This window comes from Ostrinia nubilalis, chromosome 13 (genome assembly GCF_963855985.1).
Source record: "Ostrinia nubilalis chromosome 13, ilOstNubi1.1, whole genome shotgun sequence".
In the NCBI taxonomy this organism is placed as follows: Eukaryota; Metazoa; Arthropoda; class Insecta; order Lepidoptera; family Crambidae; genus Ostrinia; species Ostrinia nubilalis.
Genome location: NC_087100.1, coordinates 3,632,468 through 3,655,573, shown reverse-complemented (window position 1 = coordinate 3,655,573; position 23,106 = coordinate 3,632,468). Strand labels below are relative to the sequence as shown.

Sequence of the window (23,106 nt, the reverse complement as noted above, 5' to 3'; positions counted from 1 at the left end):
CTACTAACTAAACCTTTATATCGTTGTCCAACATTGCTACTGGGCGCTACTATCAAGTCTGGGTTATTATTTTTTTATTTTTACCATTTGGCGTTTCAGAATCGTTTGACTATAGTATCTATTCGAGATGCGAAAGACATCCCTTTCGTGTGTAATTTATTTTCTCACGGACTTGTAGGTACTTGAGCCTATGCCAGATAGATTTGAAACTAGTTTTTTGTTGAACCATTAAGAAACTAAAACACGACAAAAAGACATCAAACTAAACACGATGGTATCTTATACAGTTGTAACTTATACAGTTTTGATCTTACCTTTGTACTTATTGATCTCCCTAAATCTAGACAGGTCTCGCCGTATCTCGTCTCTGGAATGTATCGTCTCCATCTTTGGTGCGCTCCGGGACCTTATAAAGGACCTGTTCAGATCGGCTTTACGTCTCAAGTCGCGTTGGTTCTCAGCAAAGTCCGCCATGCAGTCGTCCGCTGCTCTGCCGTAGGATTTGCCATATCTGAAACGATTATACAGTTTCATTAATCACTATAGCTTCTGACCGCGAATTCACCATGAATCTTTCATAGATAGCCTGTGTAACTTAGGAATCAGAAAGAATTTTCAAACTAGTAAAGAAATAAAGCCATAAAAACCTTCGAACTTTTATATTTATCTTCGAGTAAGGCATTTGATAAAACAAAAACTAATGGGACATCTATCACAGTGGAAAACTGCAATGCAATTCATTTATACTGATAAATAAATTGCATTGTAATAGGTTTTCACTTTCAAAGACAGCTAAGCAACTAACAAAGGTGTGATTCAAGGACCTTCAATGGGGCATCTACTTTAACTTATTCTAGAATTCCCTACCTGAAGTTCAACCCTGGATCATATCCAGTGTAGTCAGTCATGTAAGACGTCTGTCGGTTGCGTAGGCCTTCGTAAAGTTGTCTAGCTCATAGTTGTTGAGGTGTACTTCAAGGAACTTTAATGGGACCTCTACTTTACCTCCATGTTTAAACAATATGTGGTTTTCCCTTACCTAAAGTTCATCCCTGGAACATATCCTGTATAGCCAGTCATGTAAGAAGTCTGTCGGTTGCGCAGGCCTTCGTAAACATCTCGCTGAGGCATGTCGCGCTTCGGAACGTTGTCTAGCTCGTAATTGTCGCCTGGCCGGTACTCGAGTGGCTTACTGAAATGGAAAAAAGGTTTAAATTATCAGATGGACGTTGTAAAAGGCGACTAAGGGATTAACATGAGAACAGGGTCATCGTGGGGAGTGTAGTAGGCTAAATCCTCAATTTGCCTCTGCGAAATTAGAGGGTCGTGCTCCTGAACATTACTTTTAAAACACTTTCATTGGATTCGCTTGTACATACTAATGGAAAGTTTACAACAGTATAGGTACTGTACAGTGAGTATTTAAAAAAATCACTTATAGCTACGTATAAATAGAAATGCGGATATTGTAATGTCTGTCATAATAATAAACTACATTTTCTACTGGTTTATTAATTCATTAAAATACTTAGTTTGCATTTACAAACTACTTTCTGGCTACAAGTTCCATATAAATCAGAATAGCACATTTTTACTTACACCCGCATTCACATACGATGCTTGCTTAAGTGAAGCATCAAATCGAACGCACAGCGTTGAATAGAATAGGTTCGTGTGTGACCCTGTGCGACCTAGACAAAGTCGTAGATAAAAGATATAAGATTCCTTACTTGAATAGTCCTTTGGATCGTATTTCTCGCAGTATTTGCCTCGTGTTGTCCCCGTAACATTTGCCGAATCGGAACTTGAGCATAGGACAGTGTCCTGTGTATCTGAAACAAACGAATAACACACATAAAACAAGTTGTATTAGTTATAGGTTTTGTTTTAATTACACATATTCTATAGCTTGTGTATGATCAACAAAAAACCGAACAACCGTTTAACCATGAGAACAAAGGAAAGAAAGGACTTTACTTCTTCTTCTTGTCGTGTCGACAACAAGCCTACACAGTGTCTGCCCTAAGGGCTATATTTCACCGGGACACCATGGCGGCGCCACCAGTCGCCGCTACCAACAAAATGTATACAGCTTTGTTTGGTTGCCAAACGGACACCAGGTGAGTAACTCTCTATAGAGCTGTATACGTTTTGTTGGTAGCGGGCGACCGGTTGCGCCGCCATGGTGTCCCGGTGAAATATAGCCCTTAAACTCCGTCACAAGAGTGGCGTTGTCAGTAGCCTTCAATAAATCTTCCTGCGTGCAGTTGGTTGAGCACTTTACTGATTTATCGGCCTTACTTGCAACTTATTTACTTTTTTTCATCGTTTTTTGTATCGATTTGGGATTTGAATCTTTGATTCAAGATGAATTTTACCCTAACTGATTACCCTCCGGTACCTGACTCAATCCACGTATAAGTTTACCGAAAGACAAGACGTGACAAACAACAAACAACTTTGAGAAACTTTCTTTAACATTGACATGTCAGTCAGCCGAATAAAGAGACAAAAAGAAAGGAAATTATATAATAACATTGTGCCGCCATTATCCGATTCATTTCGTGCCATAATGTCTTTGTTACTTTTTCTTTCTTAAAACCTGCGTAACCAGTATGATGATGGTGTTTATGTTAGCTGTACTATCAAGTTGATGGTCTATTTACTGCGGCAGTTAAGACATTATCTTAGATTGGTAGTTATTTTTTCACTGGTTAGATCTTGCACAATGAGGGTTTTCGCGATTGAAAAATCCGCCAGATGGCAATACGTAGACGCGAGGTCCAAATGCTGCATGATTGGTGGATTTTCACATATCTGTCAATGTCATGTCAAAAATAACCAATCATGCAGCATTTGGACCTCACGTCTACGTATTGCCATCTGGCAGATTTTTCAATCGCGAAAACCCTCATTGTCTGGTGATAGGGTTTTCTAGACCTTAGTAAGAATAAGAATCACTGCATCGGTTCTTCCGATGCTATGCTGTTAAGTAGGTACATTTTTAGATTTTCAGAGGTCTTCTTATTACGTACGATGGATTTTTCACTGGCCAAAACTTCACTGCAAAATTGTCAAATTGTTGGTTTTCCTAGAGCTCGTTAAGAATAAGATTCCCAGCGTCCGTTGTCCCGATTTCATACTTTCCCAAATTCCAGGGACCTTCAAGTACGAAAAAGCTTTGTTAGAGCGAACTTTCTCCATCATGTTCATTGATTTCTCTCCCTAAATTAGTTCTATTGCTTTTATCGCTAAAGTTCTTTCCTATTATCTCTAACTAGCGGCCGCCCACGGCTTCGTCATAAATTAAAGCCTATATGTTATTCTGGGTTATAAACAACAACACTGTAAAGTTTCAACAACATCTGTTCAGTAGCTTTTGCGTGAAAGAGTAACAAACATCCAGACATCCAAACTTTCGCATTTATAATATTAGTAGGATGTATGGCATATTGTAGTTTATTTCCATTAATTCTTTGCTTGCATACGACTATTAAACGAAGTTATTAATTGCATCGAGCAACCGTAAGACGACTCTTGCGTAGAGGTATCAATTTTCATAATGTCTGTCAGGTAGTTTTATTGTTATTGTGTTGCGAATGAGATCATTTTACATTTGTGGAGAGAAATGATTGCTGCAACTTATAAACATTTTTATTAGAACTAGTGACGCTTATTGTAACTGGCCAGATACATTTGCTTCCATATGTAGTACTAGCTTTCCGCCCGCGGCTTCGCCCGCGTGAAATTTTGTCTGTCACAGATAAACTTTATCGCGCGCGTCCCTGTTTCAAAAACCGGGATAAAAACTATCCTATGTCCTTTCCCGGTACTCAAACTATCTCTATGCCAAATTTCATCAAAATTGGTTCAGCGTGAAAGCAAGACAGACAGAGTTACTTTCGCATTTATATTATTAGTATAGATAGCTAGTTCCTACGAAAATCACTACCACTACTTATTGGCGTGGACAAGAGGTGCGACGAATCGTACGTTAGGTACGGATCTCCCTTTTTAATTGGAAGATACAGTAGATTGTTCAATATTATTTTTCCGAAGGCTCTATACAGCTTTACACTTTTTCTCAGCACCAACCCAGTAGTGACAGGGCAAGCTAAGTATATTTAATTGGGACGTCTATAAGCGCCCTCATACAGATGAAATTGAATTGAAGAGATGGTCAGACGCGGTGAGGAAGACGGTGGGTGGAAACTTCCATCGTGCGATCCACACAGTTTATGACCGCAGTCTGTGGGGGAACACTATCTGGGGTCGCGATCCTCATCAGTGAGGGACCGAGGAAAAAGAAGAATAAGCGCTCTGGAAAGAGTCTAATAATAATAATCTGAATAAAATTTACGTGTCCTAATGTTTGGCTAAAATCGCTAATATCAAATCAGGGATATGAATTTAACGAAACACAATTTCACCTATCATCAAACATCGCACATTTCCATTAAACTCTGGCTTTTCGATGCTGGCAAACTCGATTCCAATATCGAATCAGGGATAATCTTTCTACTCGGAGAAATACGAGGGTCTTTGGATATGAAGATAGATATTGCGAATTTGCGAAGTGGAATGAAACGCCATGAACCATGTCGAAATTGTATTTCATGATAGTAATTAGGGTTAAAACAGAATACATTAACGCTTCTCACGTTCATGTCAATTTTAATCTTATTTACAAAAATATTTCGAATTCTTATTTGTGTAAACTAATTTAAAAAAATCATTTTAACACACAAGCTGAGTTGCATCACCTTTCTGTAACCGTAACTATAACCATAACCATAACCGGTGTTTTTGTATGGAGTTTAACAGATTTTTGACGTTTGTATGGTTAAAATAAGATGGTGCAACCCAGCCTTATTAAATACTGGGTGGCTTAAAAATTTCTATCCGAGACCTGGGAAATCTAAAATTGTAAGTTTATTTAATAGATAGGTTCGTAAAGTAGTATGTCCTTTCCCAGTCAGGGTCAAGGACAGTCTTCATACGCGAAGCAATATCCAGACAGCAGGTGCAGCACAAACGGAAAGTCGCAGTCGCATCGTGACCAGTCGCAGATAATGCCCATGGATATGGCGACTGGCTCATCGCAAGTGCGCTGCGATGGCGTCGGCCGACACTCGCTGTCTAACCGGTGCATGTGCTCGGGGCATTCGTCCACACCTAAAAAGTACAAAACATTTAATAGATGAGTGTTGCTTTCGTACGAGACTTTCGGAGTTATCTTCAAACTATGTCCACATTACTCCACATGATGTGATCATGCATGATTTAAACCGGCCGTATTGTAGCAACAGTGGACCGACTGTCTTGATCCTTGACACTGATTCGGAGACCGATCTGAAGAAGTTAACTGGCTGGGTTCCCAAGAAAGGTTATTTGTACGGTAAATGTCGGAAATTGGACTGTAACTTTTGTGCTAGAAGTCTATCAGTAACGTTTGATGACATAATATTGAAAAACTTCGCACTTTCTTGCTATCAAAGAACCAACTTCCATAGGAATCTTACAATCTCATTTCGTCAAAAGTTTGAGAGTTGATAAAATAATACTTACAGGTTCCATTGAACGAAAGACACCCCCTTTCCCCTACTTTTCCGTAATACATTCCGCCGATAAAATTAATTAAACTCAAAATGAGTACCACAGTCCGAAACATAGCAACCTCACAGAAGGAAGACCTTTCTTCAAGTGGACTTGTTTACTCCCAATGTTTGTGGTATATGTAGATGTTTTTGCCTTTGTTCCTTCCCCTGATCAATAATCGTAACTTCTTAGAAGCACTTGTTCTGAGAATCGGCGATTTGATGCTAGATGTGTATGAGATTGGATGAACTTATTTATTGCAATAGTTTTATCTTGATGTTTTCGTGAAGAGAATCCAGGACTAGTTTCTAAGATGCTTTTAATATTTTCTATCATGTTTGTTTACCTTAATTTCGAACTCCTCCTATGTTCTTCTGATTAATTTCGTTGCGGGTCCAATGACAGTTTAACTTTCCCCCGGGACAAACTTGACCTTCACTGGTTGGGTTTTTATGGCGGTCAAGCTGTAGATCCTGTCTACACAGGAGTTGCAGTGGTGGGAACGAGAGGTGGGAATAGTCCCGTATCAAGTTTGTTAATTGAATTATTGAATATGATGAGCAAATATGACATAACTTATTTCAATATTCTCTTTTCCTAGAATATTACTCTTAGTCTAGTCTAGTCCCTTCTTGTAATAAATGGTTTATAACTTCAACTCCTTCGATCAGACAGATATTATCGAAAACACACCCTTTTTCGTGATGTCGGTCGGCCCAAGGGTCTTTTAAGATGCCAAGAATAGATTTAAGTATTCGTGACGAGAGACAGTACGGTGAAAATCAGCAGATTGTAATCAGGAAAATCCGTGCCGACTTTCGATCAGTATAGCTTTGCAAAAATTGCCAAAAGTTGAAAGTATATTAGGCAGAGATAGACGACTGCTACAGCTAGCTTAGGTATCACTTTAAAAAATTGACTCGTTATTTAATTTTGATGTATTTGTCAAAGAAAATAAAGATATCGAATCAAACTGCGTAAAAGTGACCTCAAAAGATAGAGAATAAGGACAGATCCATGCTGCTCAGTTAATCAGTTGCTGTGATGATTGCTATGTAATAATGTTATCATCCCTTTTTTGGCAAAGTAAAAACAGCTATTCTACCTACCAACCATTGTACAAGCAGAATCTTCTAAACTTTAACTCTACGAAATACGAATGTCTTCCCTCGTCCAAAGATAAGAAGTTTCGTCCAGTTGAGGCCGAGTTGAAAAAGCAAATTGCAACTTATACATTTTGATGACATGACATTCGCTTCCGTAGCTTCACGAAAGAGGAAATGGAGGATGGAGAATTTAGATAGTTATAGGAAGCATGTTTGTTTACTGTTTAGCTTTGTCAAAAGATATATTTTAGTTGCCTTTCTTTACGTAAATATTGCGTTTATTTGGAAGATATTTTATTTTATTGCTGTTCGATATTCAGCAAAAATAGCATTGCGATTTGTGTTGTGACCTTGACCGCTTTCAATATCAACTCTTTTATTAGTATTTTATTAGTGAATGAAATTGAATTTGTTATTTTCAGCTTCAACCTAATTATTTTATTCACGAACGTTTATTGAAATGTAGTAATCGCTTTATTACTTTATATGATTTTGTTATTTTTCTATGAAAAAAACGGGAGATATAAGTAAGTGATGAGCTGACAATAGTGACTGAGTTTCTTGCGCTGCTTCTTCTCAGCACTAGCCCATTTATTGTCCTGAAGCAGTGATAGGGTTAATACTGGGACGTGTAAAAGTGCTTCTTTTAAGCCTATTACAGAAATAAATGAGTTTTATGAGAACCTCCTCATTTTTGAAATTCGGTTAAAAAAAGACACACTAAATGGAAATTTAGTCTTTATTCATATGGGAAATTCGTTCTCTTCTGGGAACCGTATTTTCTTCGGCATCTTGTACATGCCCTCCCTTCTCCTTCCCGTTAATTTCTTCTTGTATTCATGGGTGCAGGTAAAGTAGTCGACACACGAGTGGGTCCGCTCGTCGAGAAGCAGTTCGCCGTTGCAATCGCATCGAGACCAACCGCATGTGTAGCCTGGGGGTTTAAAATGGGAGATTAACCGGAGAAGGTCATAGTGTTTTGAAATAACGGGACTATTCCAACCTCTTGTTCCCAGCCCATCCCTGGACCGCAGCACCTATGTAGCCAGGATCTACAGATTTAAGTAACCTTTAAAAGAAAAGATAAACAAAACGCGCTGTAAGTATTAAGTAACTACGGGGAACTAAAATGTGAGATGATAGTGCCCTGAAATAGGAATTAATATGAATAACGTTAAATCTTGATTGTTATTTGAGTATCCTAAATAAAAAGGGCTCAGCTTAAGGCACACTTAGATCCATCCTTCTTCTGACCAAATATTTTGCAAAGAAAAAGACAACAAATCTTTATAGTGTGAGTTTTGGGACCTTCCTAGGGTCTGAGTTATTGGACCTGATAGTGGGAATGTGAAGTTGCTTTGGGAAAAGGGAAAATAATGGAGGTTGAATATATGGATCACTAAAAGTAAAGTCAAAGCCGGATTGATAACGAACTGGGTCAAAGATTGAAGAAGAATTAATCGTACTGCGTGATAATTGGGAATTATTTTCTATACTTTAATTAATTATCCAGTATTGCAACCTGCACATCTAATATCTATCATATTCTAAATAGGTATTTGTTTATTAAATAACACCACATGGAAGCACTTCATAACAGCTGAGGTCAGGTTCTACATGCCCTTGCATTATGTTTGTCCACGTTGCCATGGGTATGACCCAAATAACTGAGAATAGACATAAATGCCCCGATTCAAGCGTATAAGCTACTGCTAATCCTTCATTAGATCCTTCCGATTGATGTAGTCATAAGATGCAGGCCGTGATAAAATCTTATCGATGATTTTAGACGACAAATGTATAAAAAGTGTAAAATCGATAAAATCGCATATTATTCTAGGCGTAGGCCTACGATGCGATTTTGACTGGATGGATCTGTCTGTAGTGATACGACGTAACTATTTAAAAGCACTTCGGTTCCTCAGATGCTAACTTGAGAGAGATTGCAAACAAATGAGATTTGTTAAATGGTTTGAAAGCTTAAATTTTGGTCATCTGTCGAAAAAATGTTGATTAAATACAGTATTTCAAAGACCCAATTACAGGTGCTGATGGTGAGTAGGTTAGGATTTGAGGCGCACAGCATTTTAGTGACGGCTACACCTCCTGGACGAAGTAATATTCTCTCTGATTTAGTAATAGTTTCACCTAGTGAACTCTAATGAGACGAAATTGAATTTCCCACGATTGTTTAGAGTTACACTAATAGAGCAAAATTTTAGAATGGTAGTGGTAGAGCTTACTCAATCTACTTGCTCATAAGTGCATTTTGGGGAGGAATGGATGGATCTGAAAGAAGTACGGATGTTGAAGGGTTTACCTTTGTAGCAGTCTAAAGACTAGATATCTAAAGTGTACTTACCAAGAGTATAAACAAACGGCTCGTCACACGTCCTCTGGGACATAGTATCCACTTCACAGCGCGTGTGGTACGGGTGCATGTTTCGCGGGCAGTGGCTCACACCTGTACATAGTGATTATTAGTGATACCATATTCATAAAAGCACAATCACGATAGTGAGAATGAAATATGACAACAACAAGAAGCAATCTTATTGGAAATTAAGTCTTGTAGAGACTACCATTAAAGTACTATCTTTAGAGTCATTGGGCAAGAGTTGCAAAGCTGTGAGTAGTTGAGCATTTTGCTAGTTTTCTCTCTTGTCTACAATCCTTAGGGATTTAACTAAGTAATTATTGGCATTTGGCAACTCCCAGTAATTATTTTTCCTGGAACATTGCAATTCGTAACTCTAGGCTGCTATTGGTCACCTCACCTAGGTGATCAAATCGGTGATCAAAGTGGACTCCAGGGGACACTTTGGTGTCCTTTGATCACCCATGGGATAAGCACCTATGTGATCAAAGTGGACTTATCCATGATCAAAGTGAAATAGACCTGCTAAATGGGTAGTTAACTTTATAAAGATAAAGTTCAGATAGAGTCCCAAAATTGAAAGTACAGGGTGGCCCAGAAGAAAGTTCACTTTTGAAAATTCAAGAAAACGAAAACTGTACATTTTTATAGAACTTTAACTATTGCATTTTAAAGGAAATTTACCTAATGCAATTTATTTTTAAATTTACCTTTATTGAATTACATCGCCCAGGAGATTTCCTTGACGCTTACAACATTCGAGCAACACACATCAAAATTTTGAAATGCGTTCTGTAGAATTACCTCGAAACCTTCTTTCAATTTTTTGCAGAATGCTCAGCTTCAGTTGCTGCATGGTTGTTGGATTATTAAAGTATACTCTATTCTTAAGGTAACACCACAAAAAATAATTTTTTGGAGTGAGATCAGGGCTTCCTGGTGGCCAGGAGATGTCAACCCTACCTGAAAAATTATTTTTGTGGGAACATGTCTCTTACCATGTAAATGCTCTCATTTGAAGTGTTACACATAGCCCAATCTTGATGAAACCAAGTGCTCCTATCATAGCCTTGCGAATCTTGCAGCTTTGAAATCAAAAAGCTTTTCAGCCTACCAGTATAGCGCTCTTAAAAATTAATCATCCTTTCAATGCAACAAACCAATTAAGCAGGGGTGAAATCTTTCTGCCTCTAAGAAGTACTAATCTCATTCCAGCAGACTTCTTTTTGTGGAGTTACCTTATGAGCAATGTACCTATACTCTAATAATCCAAAAACTCTGCAGTATTCATCCATCCTGTACCTCTAGTAGGAAAAACTTTCGAGTTCGTTTCGTTGCGTATTCAAAGTGTCATCGAAAAATTTTGTATGAAAAATTAAACAGCGCCCCCTATATTATAGCCGCCCTAGGGGGCGCTGTTTAATTTTTCATACAAAATTTTTCGATGACACTTTGAATACGCAACGAAACGAACTCGAAAGTTTTTCGTACTAGAGGTACAGAATCCATTTCGAGGTAACTCTAACGAAAGTTTTCCAAAATTTTTATGTATGTTGACCGAATGTTGTAAACGTCAAAGGAATCACATGTACGATAAAATTTATAAAAGAAAGTAAATTTTAAAATAAATTGCACTAAATTTCCTTTAAATTGCAATAGTTAAAGGTCTACAAAAATGTACAGTTTTCGTTTCCTTGAATTTTCAAAAGTGAACTTTCTTCTGGGCCACTCTGTATTTTTTTACCATTTTAGTAGCTAAGACATACTTACATTTTTTGTTAAATAACAAACACCTGGTTTCGAACTCATCACATAAGCTCTCCAATACAAAAATAGAAATCAGAAATATCACGGTTGCCATAACTGTAGTCGTTCTGCAACTGGCGGAAAAATCTCACGCTCCATATTTTGTGTTTGAAGTTACTGTTCGCGGCGGGTGTTTTGTAAACAGCATTTATAGTAGACGTTGGGGAAAGTCTGTTTTTTAAATACATCGAAGTGAAGAAGAGTTTGTGAAGTAAGTATACTTACAAAGTAGAGTTTTGGAGAGTGTGGATAAAATGTAAACCCCTATTTTATGTCGCCAATGACATAGACGGGAGGAGTACCTACCTAAGTAATTTCTTCTCAGTCAATAAACTCATCACAGAGTGGTGGTTTGTCATGAGTGTGATTTGTTGTGGATAGAATGCTCGCCTTATGAATTATGATACCCGCCTCTTAGGCTAAACATACTTTACTTTTGTAACGAATCAGGATGCCCCGCAAAAAATTATAGCCCAGTAAAATTGTGAACAAAATCCTGACAAACCAAAAACTGCGAGTGAATTTATGATCTGTTAAATATCTTTACAATAAAAATCCAAACGAGCTAATAGTGCTAACTCTAACTGGTGCTAACGACGTGTTTAAACTACATTTCGCATGACAAAAGTTGGATGCAAATGAACGGGCGGCTATCACGAACACTACGGCCTATTTAGCGATGAATATAGGTGAGTAGGCGCCGGTTACCTAATTTGTTTGCATGTTCAACACACGCTGCGATTGGTATCCAATTGTTTATCTACGGTTTAAAGTTATTTAGGTATAATGTTGCTAACCACTAGGTTCTTCTCGACTCTACCGCGTGAGTAAATAAACTCATTTGACTACATAGGCTTCGCCGGCGAGTTATTATGGTCGTTCAATTATCGTGCGGTACCGAGGTTAAGTTCGAAACCAGAATCGTTAAAACTCACAAGTTAAGGAATAAAGTCGTCCGACAAATCACACCGTGTACCTATGTTTGCTGCGAAGATTTAATGGAATGTTCCCGTCAAGGTGTGGATTCCGATCTAGCTTATCAATCAGCAAAGTTCGAACCAGGATCGTTACAGCCTACAAGATAAGGAAGAAGGTCGTCTAAAAATCGCACCATGTGATCGCTGTGAAAATAGAAGCTTCGCGTCAAAATGTTGATCTGATGCAGTTCATCAATCAGCTAATTTCAAAACCAGGATCGTTACAGCCTACAAGATAAGGAAGAAGGTCGTCTAAAAATCGCACCATGTGATCGCTGTGAAAATAGAAGCTTCGCGTCAAAATGTTGATCTGATGCAGTTCATCAATCAGCTAAATTCCAGCAAGGATCATTACAGCCTACAAGATAAGAAAGAAGGTCACCTGACAAATCGCACCCTGTAATCGCTGTGAAATTAGAAGTTTTATGTCAAGGTGTGGATTCCAATCAAGCTCACATCAGTTAATAATCGTTACAGCTTACAAGATAAGAAAGTGCAGTGTTCCTTTATCGTTGCAGATAGAGCTTCATATCAAGGCGTGAATCTGTATCAATGAACAAAGTTCAAAACCTACCTGGATCGTTACAGCCTACAAGATAATGAAGAAGGTCATCCGACAAAAATCGCAGTGTTCGTTTATCGTTGCAATGATAGAGCTCCACATCAAGGCGTGAATCTGTATCAATCAACAAAGTTCGAAACTGCCTGGATCGTTACAGCCTACAAGATAATGAAGGAGGTCGTCCGACAAATCGCACGGTGTGTTTCCTTCGCAGATAAACGCAGCGTGCCAGGCACAAGCCGCTCCGTACTACCCGAGATAACACGGAAATACTTATATCTATCTACCCCACATTCCCTCAACAAGGGTTTGTTTGTGGGAAGGAATGAATTCACACAAATGTTTCTTGTTTGGAACTGTTTGCAGTTTTGAATTCCAGAGTTCAAGATTTTCAGTAGGTAAGTATGGAACTGGTAGCCTAACTTACACCAGTCTTGTGTTTTCGTCCAATCCAAGACACTCAGCATGTTATAATCCTGTAATTTTGGTAAAGAAGTTGACAACAGTGACTGAGCTTCTTGTACTGCTTCGTCCCAGCATTGGCTGGCCTATATTATTGTACCGAAGCTATGGTAGAGTTAACATAATGCGTATTTTTTGTCTTCGTTGAGTAGACAAAAAATATTGCGGAAAAGTTCTCTTTATAAGCCTAAAACAAAACGAAAGAATTTAAAGAATTTTCAATTTCTCTAGTGCGACCACGCTACCAGCAGTGGTAGGTGTCTCTACAATTTTGTCCTTGGCGCTTGGCCGGAGAAATGTCTCCAGTTCTCCACAGTCCACAGATTGATCTAGATTTTTAGATCTAAACACGGTGTTTAGGGTGTAAAACACCTTCGCAGATCGGCTTCTTAAATTTTGTTATGGCTTCCATATTTACAAAGTTACTGTTCGTATAATTGATTTTGCTCGTTGGTTTTGCATCAAGTTTCCGTATTGGCTGGCAGCCAATCTAATTTTCAGTTATTCAAGCCATCATAAAGCTCTTGTAATAACAGGTACACTTAAATACATTTCCTAGGACCTTAATTGAGCACTTCCTTCCTCGAAGTTTTTCTTCAAGAATATAATTTACGATCTCTTTTTTAAACATTTTTCAGAGGCATGAAATACCTTTTAAGGAAGTTTATTTTGACTCCTGCTCTAAAAAAGTTATTCGTACTTACTTAGTCTTATAAAAATAAGCAAATAATCTCTTATGTAAAGGCCATAAGATATTGATGTAAGTAAGTCGTTAATTACAGGTATTACATTACTAACAGGTAGGTAGATAAAAATACTTTATTTTGCAGTCGGATAAAAATGAGTCAGCTTCCAAGGAAGTAGGTCAATTAGGTTTCAATTGTAATTTTCTAGGCTTCAAAGTAAGCAAGACTAGTGCAATTAAAATGTAATGAAGTGCAGGATCGATTTCCAATTAACTCATATAAAATCAGTTTGAAAGTTGCATGGCATCGCGCCATAACGGTAGAACGTAGCGATACTCGATCTATCTAGCTTTGTGGTTCCCAAACTGTTGTTTAATCTACCCCCTGTGGTTCGCGTACCGGGCTGACGCCCGTATTCACAAACATTACTATGAGGTCTCACAGAGCGCGTGGACGCACAGGGTGACACGCGAACCAATCACAGAGTTCTATTCAACGCTGTGCGTTCGATTTGCTGCTTCGTTTGTGAATATGGGCGTAAGTAGGTATAATAAGATCAAGATGGATGGTTGACGTTTACGGGGCTATTCCCACATTTCCTTGGTTGCCAATTACCAGGACTGGCTCAGACTGACTTATTCATACTCCAGGGTCTTCACCAGCTTGATTGGTATAAAAGTAAAGCCTGTTTTAGTCCCGTTGGAGCGCATGCGTTTGGGACTAGTATTATCTGTGGTTTGGGTTACCTTTATTACACAGTTACTATAATGATAAGATATGAATAAAGTATTTTTTTTGGTATTTTATCCATCAAGCACTAATACTTACCTATTTGGGATAACAAATAGCTGTCACACTCATAACCACCGATTTTAAGTCGAAAATAGGCAGGTCACTTCAGGTTGACTATAGATCTCTCTAGCGCGTGGGACACACTAAAGTGAGTAGCAAAACATAATGGCTCTATAGTAGAGTCTCTGCCAAAAAAAGTTTGAGCAACTCTGACTAGCTTATCGTTTATGTTCAGACAGCCCCGTGCCTAGTTCAACATTTCTGAACTTGTGTCACGCGATTTGTAAGAAGTTGGTGCACTGATTGAGTTTATATCGCTTCCGTAAACAATTTATTTCGTTATCAATTTTAAAGTAGCCGTTTGGGTCATGGAAGTTTATTGATATTTGTTACTTGCACGAATGAGTGAAACTGTTATAGTTTGGAATAAGATATGAAGCAAGAAGTGGTGCTGATGATTGCCTGAATATCTATCTCGTATTTGAGTTGGTACGTACGAGTGTGACTCTACCAAATTAATTGGACGCATAAACATAACAAATTGTTTGAGGCTGATAGGTAATCAAATCGTAACATTCGTAACCTAATAGACTGCTGAAGACAGGCGTATCTATTCACAGGAGAAGACCTATAATCATATGACGGTTTATAAGGCCATGAAATTTTTTGGCAAACATCGTTCAGGTTGCTTGTAGAGAAATTGAAAGGATAGAGGTATATCCTGCAGACGACATAATGTTATATGCAACAAATAATGCAAGTAATCTTAAAACTAAGGTTTTTTATTACAGATTTGTGTACAATATCATCTCTTTTATTTAAAGTAGTGACCAGTGACATCATAGCCATAACAGATTCAGCCTTGTTCACGAGGATATCCAATAATTTACAACTCTAGGATGCACGTATCTTGCTACAATGTCCTAACTCCTAAGTACACGTGATAGTTTAAACTGGCTTATGATGTCATGTTGCTATGATGATAAAGTTAGATTTAACTGGTGAATTGGTTGATGAAAGTGTTGTACTGTTACGTGCAATTTAGTCGGCTGCATCTATATTTAAAACTCGGTCATCAGTTCAATAGGAGCTCTTTGATAGCTGAGATTCAAAGCCAAAGAGCGTTTGTGATTTCCAATTTATGATTTACCTATTTACTTTTCAGGGCAAGAGCTTTTTCTTTGGCTTTATTGTAAGAAAACTAATCTTATTTCCAACTGAACTGACGTTAGGCTAATGACGAAATTCTTCGTCGTTTTTTTCAAGTTAGAAGTTATTTGTCGTCAATTAGCTTGGTCTAAACAAAAATAATATTATGTTTTCTTTTATCCAAATGTAGATTGCGTGCTGCGTGACCAGTTTAATACGAGCATGTTACATTTTATGGGGAAAGAGTTACTGAATGAACCAATCGATTGACATGATTTTTGCTTCAAGGTTAGGCTGTAATGGCAGTTTAATTGTTGTTCGTTGGAGACATCTACCTGTATTTTTATTTACGTGGCTGCCTGAATGTCTACACTAATATTATAAAGAGGAAAGACTTGATTTATAGTTTTTATATATTTATAGTTGTATTGAATAGGCTTCGAAACTACTACACTAATTTGAATTGACTGAGATCGAATCAGAAATGAGGAGATCCATAAACGAACGAAGCCTAACGGATTAGCAAGCTGAAGTGGCAATGGGCAGGGCACACAGGTGCTCGTAGTACGCAGAACTGACGGCCGATGGGGCAGCAAGCAATAATTATGGTTTCGGCGTTTGCTTGCAAAAAGCTCTGGCAAATTGCTCTGAAATTATTTTTTATTTCAAGGCAGTTCACCCTTCATTCAAGCCAGCTACTTGACAGAAGCTTTCATAAAGATGCATGACGCGTATTTTCCATATACCTACGCCAAGAATATGTGCATGCATCAGCATGCATCATGACCACTTTCTTCAGCTTTCCTCCACAAGTTTTCCTCTGTTTATGAATTATAGATTATGCAGACGAAAGATGCCGCAACACATTGGTTTCACTGATTGTTTATGAGTCATAGCGCATAAGCAGGTCGTTTAACTGTGCGTTAATATATTCATAATTCAATTTATGTATTCTGTTCTAATGTTTGTTTTCATTTGATCTACCTATCTGATTATTAGCCATGCTCGTGGCACCCAAACTTTTATAATCTCGCCCCTCTGTGCAAACGGAAAGAGTCTTTGTGCCCCAATTATTTTTATTAAGTAAGTAGACGCATGTACCTATGTAGAACCTATCTATCTGTATATTTTTATGACCCATTGAAACCTACCTTAAGTTTTCCAAATGGTAGAGTCAACTTTTTAACTTGAGTCAGTTTTCAACTGGCACCAGCAGGAATAAATCGCGTGACCAAACGATGAGGGACATTTTTCCCTCTTTGCTGTCACTCCTGTTATAAATAAAGGTTCCATCAGGTCTGTATATACTACAATCTATTTACATAGATACTCTTAAGAATATAACAAAAGGGGGGAAAATTGGAAGGATGCCAGCTTATTATACTGTTGGACAATCGGATTAATTGATTAATTACTTTTGCTTAGTTGAGTTGTTTTTGTTGTCTTTCAAGGTTTCGAGCTACTTTTAACCTGCGTGGTTACGCGGAGGCATTGTGCGTCTATTTAAAAAGATGGATAATAATTAAGGTTTTGCTATGTCACTGTTCTCATTAGTCGTAAGTTCTCCAATTGTTAAAGTATTTCGTACGCAATCAATCACAATTTGAATAGAATTTATGTTGAGCTGAAAATTTTGATTTCAAATTCTTCTTTGCCTAGCCCTTTCTTATTTTATTTGGGGTCGGCTCTCCGTATCATACGTCTCCAGGCGGCTTGGTCCTGGATAATCTCTTATTGATTTGGCCATCTTTGAGGTTCTTATATTTACTACTATATCAAATTCTTAAATTGGTGGTTGAAAATTACTTACACACAGGTTAAGGTACTTTTTTATTACATCAGGACCAAAAAGTATGTTTTGGAAGACCTTACAAAATCTAAATCTAATAAGGGTTATCTTGTAACCGGTTTTATACTGGAATCAGCTAACGGTACCTGTATGTTAGTCACGTACCTATGTAAGTAGTTCTAGGCAAAGAAAACATGAATTTCTAATGTTGGTATGTTTACATTCTAGCTTTGGATTTGTCATGAAGAAAGTACCTACTTACTTACTTTTACCTTTTTAAGTAGGTAGCTGATACATGTTGTGAGACTGTACCTATCATGATTTTAATTTCTTTATGTATTTATTTATTTATTTAATTAGGACAACCAACAAGACAGACACAAATTCAAGCAAAGGGGTTTACATACATAAGACATACATAGATTTAGATAGTTTCTAACTATCAGGTTAATTTATTCTAACCTTTTTTATCTATTTACCATTTAAACCTTCAATCTGCTATTTACCTCTAGTTATTTTGCTAACTGTTAATGTATTTCTTATGTAGGAGACGTATTACTAAAAACAAACTGAAAAAAAAAACCATCACGCTCGATTTTATGGACCTTGATGATGCCTAGTCAGTTAGAACTTCATCGAATAAAAAGACGTTAAATCAGACCAATGATTACACGGTTTACCTAACAGAAGTTACAGTACAATTTGAAGACAATTTCACTTTCAATCTCAAATACGCAGGTCGGGTCATTACTTTACTGAATGAATGGCGTTTGTGTGAACAATCGGATATTTTCACTATCATTGATCTGTTCGCGCTATTGTTTCATCTGGTTCATCCCTTTCACCTTTATATTTGTTGTTTAGCCTGTGGTTATCAACCTTTTTATTGTCAAATATTGGACTAACTACATTTCTATCCAAATACTTAGTAAATAGATATAATGTAGCGTTTGCCATCGGATTCGTGAATTACGGGCTCTACCGTAAAAAGTTTTTGTAGCGCTTCTATCGCGACTGAGAATAGGTAGTTTTATTTACTTCCAAAAGTTAATAAGCATTAGCATTAAGTTATTGTACACAACGCTATAAAGTTTTAAATAAAATAAATAAATGTCTTAACAAGCTTTATTCAACATACCTAGGTACTGGTTTAGAGTAGCTATATGGATAGAACTGTGGTTTTTAACCAGTAAGTCACTTTGGACTCCAAAGTATTTAATTAGTGCGTGCCACAGATTGAGTACCACCGACTTTCGTACAGACCGCAGCACATCAAAGTAAACTGTAGCACCTTATACAGTTGTAAAAAGTGCGATTTTGCAGCAAAATGTATAATCTGATTTACTGTTCACTGTACAAGCGGAAACTGCAATTGTTTATCAAAATTACGCATACAGTTTTTAATTCTGGGGTCACCTAATTCCCATGACGTGACGGAAAGTTCATCCACTTGCCATGCGATTTCGGTAAACAAACACCTATTTAACTAGCGGTTAACTTCTGGGTTATATGCAAAGTTGTATAATGAGGTTGAATTTCTGTTGTTGTTAAGAGTTGTATAATCAAAGTAAGGTAGTTTGTATGTTAAAGTTTTTATTGTTATCAAAATTAAGAATCACATCACAGGCTATTTATTCATCCCTGAAAAAGTTGTGTCATTTTTTCCAACGTAGTTGTCATGCAATTTTTCGTGTGCAAACCGCCGGGTCAGAAAACCTAATTTTAAGCGCCCTTATTATTCTCAAAGTCCCTTCATGACAACATTTTAAGGCCAGTAAAATTTTTGATTAAAAATGTCTTTTTAATGTTTCAGTCCTCAGCTTTGAACGCAAAATAATTGTCCAGCAATCATGCTAAGTTTATGCAGATAGCGTAAACCTGTCAACCAATTAAGTTGTTATACTAAACCCATCCTGGTTTCCCGTCAGAGATAAAATTTAGTATCCTACCCCCATTTTCCGCTGAGTTAGCATTTTCGTGGGCGGAAATGAGCGAGTTAGAAGGGCGGGCGCCGCCCTAGCGTCTAACCTCGGGTTTAGGGGTTCGTTGTCAATCAAGAAACCAACAGGAAACCTATTTGTATAAATATTTTTATTTTAGAACGATAAGAAATATGAATGGTAAAGTTTGTGGTGTCAATAAATCCTTTTGAATATTAGGTAAAGCTGAATGAGTGAGTGAGTTCTATAAAATTGTTTTCTGGTCTTTCTTAAAAGTCTTACACTAAATCGCATTTTGTCTTTTAAGTATGTAGTAGTACTTACTATGTGTACATGCCAAGAACGTATTAAGTAAATAATTACCTACCTACTATACCAAAGTGAGTGACTTGTACTCATGTACTAATTAAAAAAAACAACTTAGGTACATCTTATTTCTCATTAGTCTTTAATACATAACACGCTACATAAGCACGGAACTTTCTTGTCCTAAGTTCTCTTCGTTCTTACGTTTTCCTTGTGTTAGATAACGTTTGGTAGCGCTATAGTACCTACATACTCGTCTATCATAGGGTAACAATAAAAACTTACATACACACACGGATATCTGTCGCGACTAGGGTTGCCAGGTGTTCAGGCTTTAGCCGGACATGTTTGGCTTTTTTACCGACTTGTCCGGCCGGTATAATCTCATGTCCGGCCTGTCCAGCTTTTGTTAGACATTTCATGTGGCTGCCGTGCCAGTTGAATGTCCAATAATATCGAGCACACATACCGATTCGATGATTATCGGATACTAATTGCACCCTCCCACCGTGATATGGCGTGTTAGCTATTAAAAAAGGTAATGTCCGGCTTTTAGGGTTAAATGTCCGGCCAAATTAAGCACCGAACTCTTTTGTGTTTTTGGACCTGGCAAACCTATTTGCGACTAAACGAAAGCGGTACCGGGAAAGAGTGAGATCGTAAACACTGAGGTAAGAAAACTTTGGCAAAGAGCGGATCTGTTATGAAAGGTCTGGAATTGTTTGGTTTGTTTTAACTGTATCGCCATTGACAGCTTGAGGATATGATATAATACCTAATATTGGATCCCTTTGTTCGAAGTTTATGTAATAAGCAACAACCACAGACAGGTAGAGTTAGAATCAAGTTAGCAAGATATTACCTAGGTACAGTCAACGTCAAATACTTTGTGAAACCTAAAGTGGCCAAAAAGATAACAAAAGATGACTAAACTTCTTTTTAGTCGGGCACTCTTGTCAGAGTGGTCGTGGTTGCGCCGACGAGGTGGTGGGGTGATGTCATCTCCGAGGGTAGCTGTCCTGGCGATGTGCTTCCATTTCTGACGGTTAGAGGCGTCGCGAATACACTGGACCATGGTGGACTCAGTGGCCTTCGTGATGGCGATCGACCGCGTGCTCTCCTGCCTTCCACCTGGCCCTGAACTACCTGAACAAGATGACAACACAACACAAAGACGTGTTGCGAACTTTTTGGGTACTCTTTGGTGTCACTAACTATGTGACGCTGACTGTACCTAGGTACTTCGAAGGCCTATCTCAGTCTTAATCTAAGATTTGAAGACACTGTATTGCCTATTAACCTACAAGCCTGCCATATGATACGGTTATTGTTATAATATTCCAACCTTGGTGTAAATAGGGGGTTGGCTACATCAGACTATTTACCTTCATAACATATTAATTCAAGTTTAAAATAGGGTCGGAGAGGTGTTTCGTGTTGATTATTTTAATTAGGATAATATAAACAATGAGTTAAATAAAGCAGCATTAAATATTAAAAGCTTAGATAAGAGGTATAAAAAACCATTTTTTTTGGGTTTTGCGTAACCTAACTCGTATAAGTACCTTGACGATTAATATTTATTGAGAGAGTTGCAGGAATTAGGTAACTCATTACCGAAGTTAGTAAAATAAAATTATGAGTCTATGTTTTGATAGGTATGCAATTTAAAACAACGAGACGCTTTTTTATAACCCCTATTTTCATCTCTTCGACTCTCAATTTTATCTTTCTTACAACTGCTTCAGGGGTTGCTATAACCCCAGGGGGTTGACAAGGAACATTTTGAGAACCACTAGCTCTAATTTTCGTAATTGTCCCGCGTGAAACAAAGGAAGTCGCAGTAAAGTGGATGTATTTTTCGGAGACCCAATCTTTCCGGATTAGGTAAGTCAAGATTTATGCGAAAACCGCGTTGGTTGTTTACTTTGGGAACCACAATGTTTCTCTTTTTAATTAAACGAAATCCATTAACATTGTGGCACAAAGGCATAACAATAATATGTTGAAATTTTATAAGCATCTTTGCGTAATGTATTTATGACTATAGCGGTCTAGTTTTCAAATGTAGCTTACTTTACTTAGTTCACTTAAGTAGGTAGGTACCTCTTTGCTTGTATGTAACAGCTGAACAAACAGTAAAAATACAAAACATTTATGGAATTAATGTAGGTGACTGGGTAATGTTTATTACAGTTTTTAACCTTGGACTACCTAAACCTAGACCTTGTGGTATTCAAGCTCTGGAATTTTAATAAATATTTGATCAAGGACGTCTATTTAAACCATACAAATATAATTCCAGTGGAATTTTCACTTCCAAATTCCTACCAACAACATAGTTTTGGTAGATCATAATACCTACCTAATGTATAAGTGTCATTACTAAAACATACATCTATACTAATATTATAAATGCGAAACTAACTCTGTCTGTCTGTCTCTCTTTCACGCCTAAACCACTGAACCGATTTTGATGAAATTTGGCATAGAGATAGTTTGAGTCCCCGGAAAGGACATAGGATAGTTTTTATCCCGGTTTTTGAAACAGGGACGCGCGCGATGAAGTTTTACTGTGACAGATAAAATTCCACGCGGGCGAAGCCGCGGGCGGAAAGCTAGTAGCCGATAAAAATAAAATGATTTCATTTTTTAAGAAAAATAATTGAGTAAATATTGACGCATCTACTTACCTACTCATAATTGCTAACTTATTAGCTACTTATTATGTCTCCTAGATTTATAGGTCTCACAATTAATTAGAACTGCATTAAAATGCTTTAAATAGATGTCAACTTTTTAAGAATTTAATTAGAACATAATAAAAATAATTGTCGCTATTCTAGTAATTTATCTTGAAGAGTTACGATTTAGCCACTTCATTTAATTATCAAAAGAGCCATTATAAATAAATAAATAATCAGTATTTATTTGCCAGGAAACGCAAATTCGCATGTAGAGAACTAGAGACGACGCTGCGACGGCAAGTCAAGCTGTAAACACCATAGCTACTAGCAACTTTTGTTTTTTTTTAGCAACATTTTATAACTTAGTTTTTAACTCATATATTTTATAAAATAGTGTGTACGTAATATTTTCGTGCCTCATTACCTAATACCAATTTTACTTTTGCTCCTCTTAGAAGAAAGCCGGGAATCGAACGCGAGCTCTCACGGATGCACAAGATAGTCCATCCACTAAGTTATTCCGCTTTTGAAAATTAATTAGCACAAGTACTTAGGTAAGTTACTATTTGTTTTAGTTTTGTTAATATGTCCGAACATAATTGGTTTCAATAAGTAGATAACAACGTGTATTATTTATGTTCGAGCGTCTTCGCTGTCGCGCGGGCCGGTGAAAACAAGCGAAAAGAAAACTGAAAGAAAATTGGTGGAAATTCTTCACTTACCCTGGTATGAAGGATCCGTTGGTTTGCGTCATGTAGCTGTGTTTTTCTCGCGCGCTAACATCCAACCACATTGTTTTTAAGTTTTCACAAAGTATCGGGTTTGTAATCGAGACATGGTACTACGCGGTTGTCCGCCGAGAGAGCGGT

At 37.5% G+C, this 23,106-nt stretch overlaps 1 protein-coding gene and 1 long non-coding RNA gene across 2 annotated transcripts in view; both read right to left on the bottom strand.

Moving 5' to 3' along the window:
* The window catches only part of LOC135077418 (ciliary microtubule inner protein 2B-like), a 24,747-nt gene extending 1,641 nt beyond the window's left edge, over positions 1–23,106 (bottom strand). The window contains exons 1-4 of the mRNA XM_063971952.1: positions 22,960–23,106; positions 1,731–1,832; positions 1,040–1,192; positions 315–511 (exon numbers count right to left, since the gene is read on the bottom strand). Of these exons, the coding sequence (XP_063828022.1) occupies positions 315–511; positions 1,040–1,192; positions 1,731–1,832; positions 22,960–23,030 (523 nt within the window). The 5' untranslated portion in view covers positions 23,031–23,106. The remainder of the gene's footprint in view (positions 1–314; positions 512–1,039; positions 1,193–1,730; positions 1,833–22,959) is intronic.
* Positions 7,472–10,940, bottom strand: LOC135077419 (uncharacterized). Its single transcript, XR_010258456.1, has 3 exons — positions 10,852–10,940; positions 9,067–9,168; positions 7,472–7,638 (listed from the first exon to the last, which is right to left on the bottom strand). It is a non-coding gene; the product is annotated as an uncharacterized LOC135077419 (long non-coding RNA).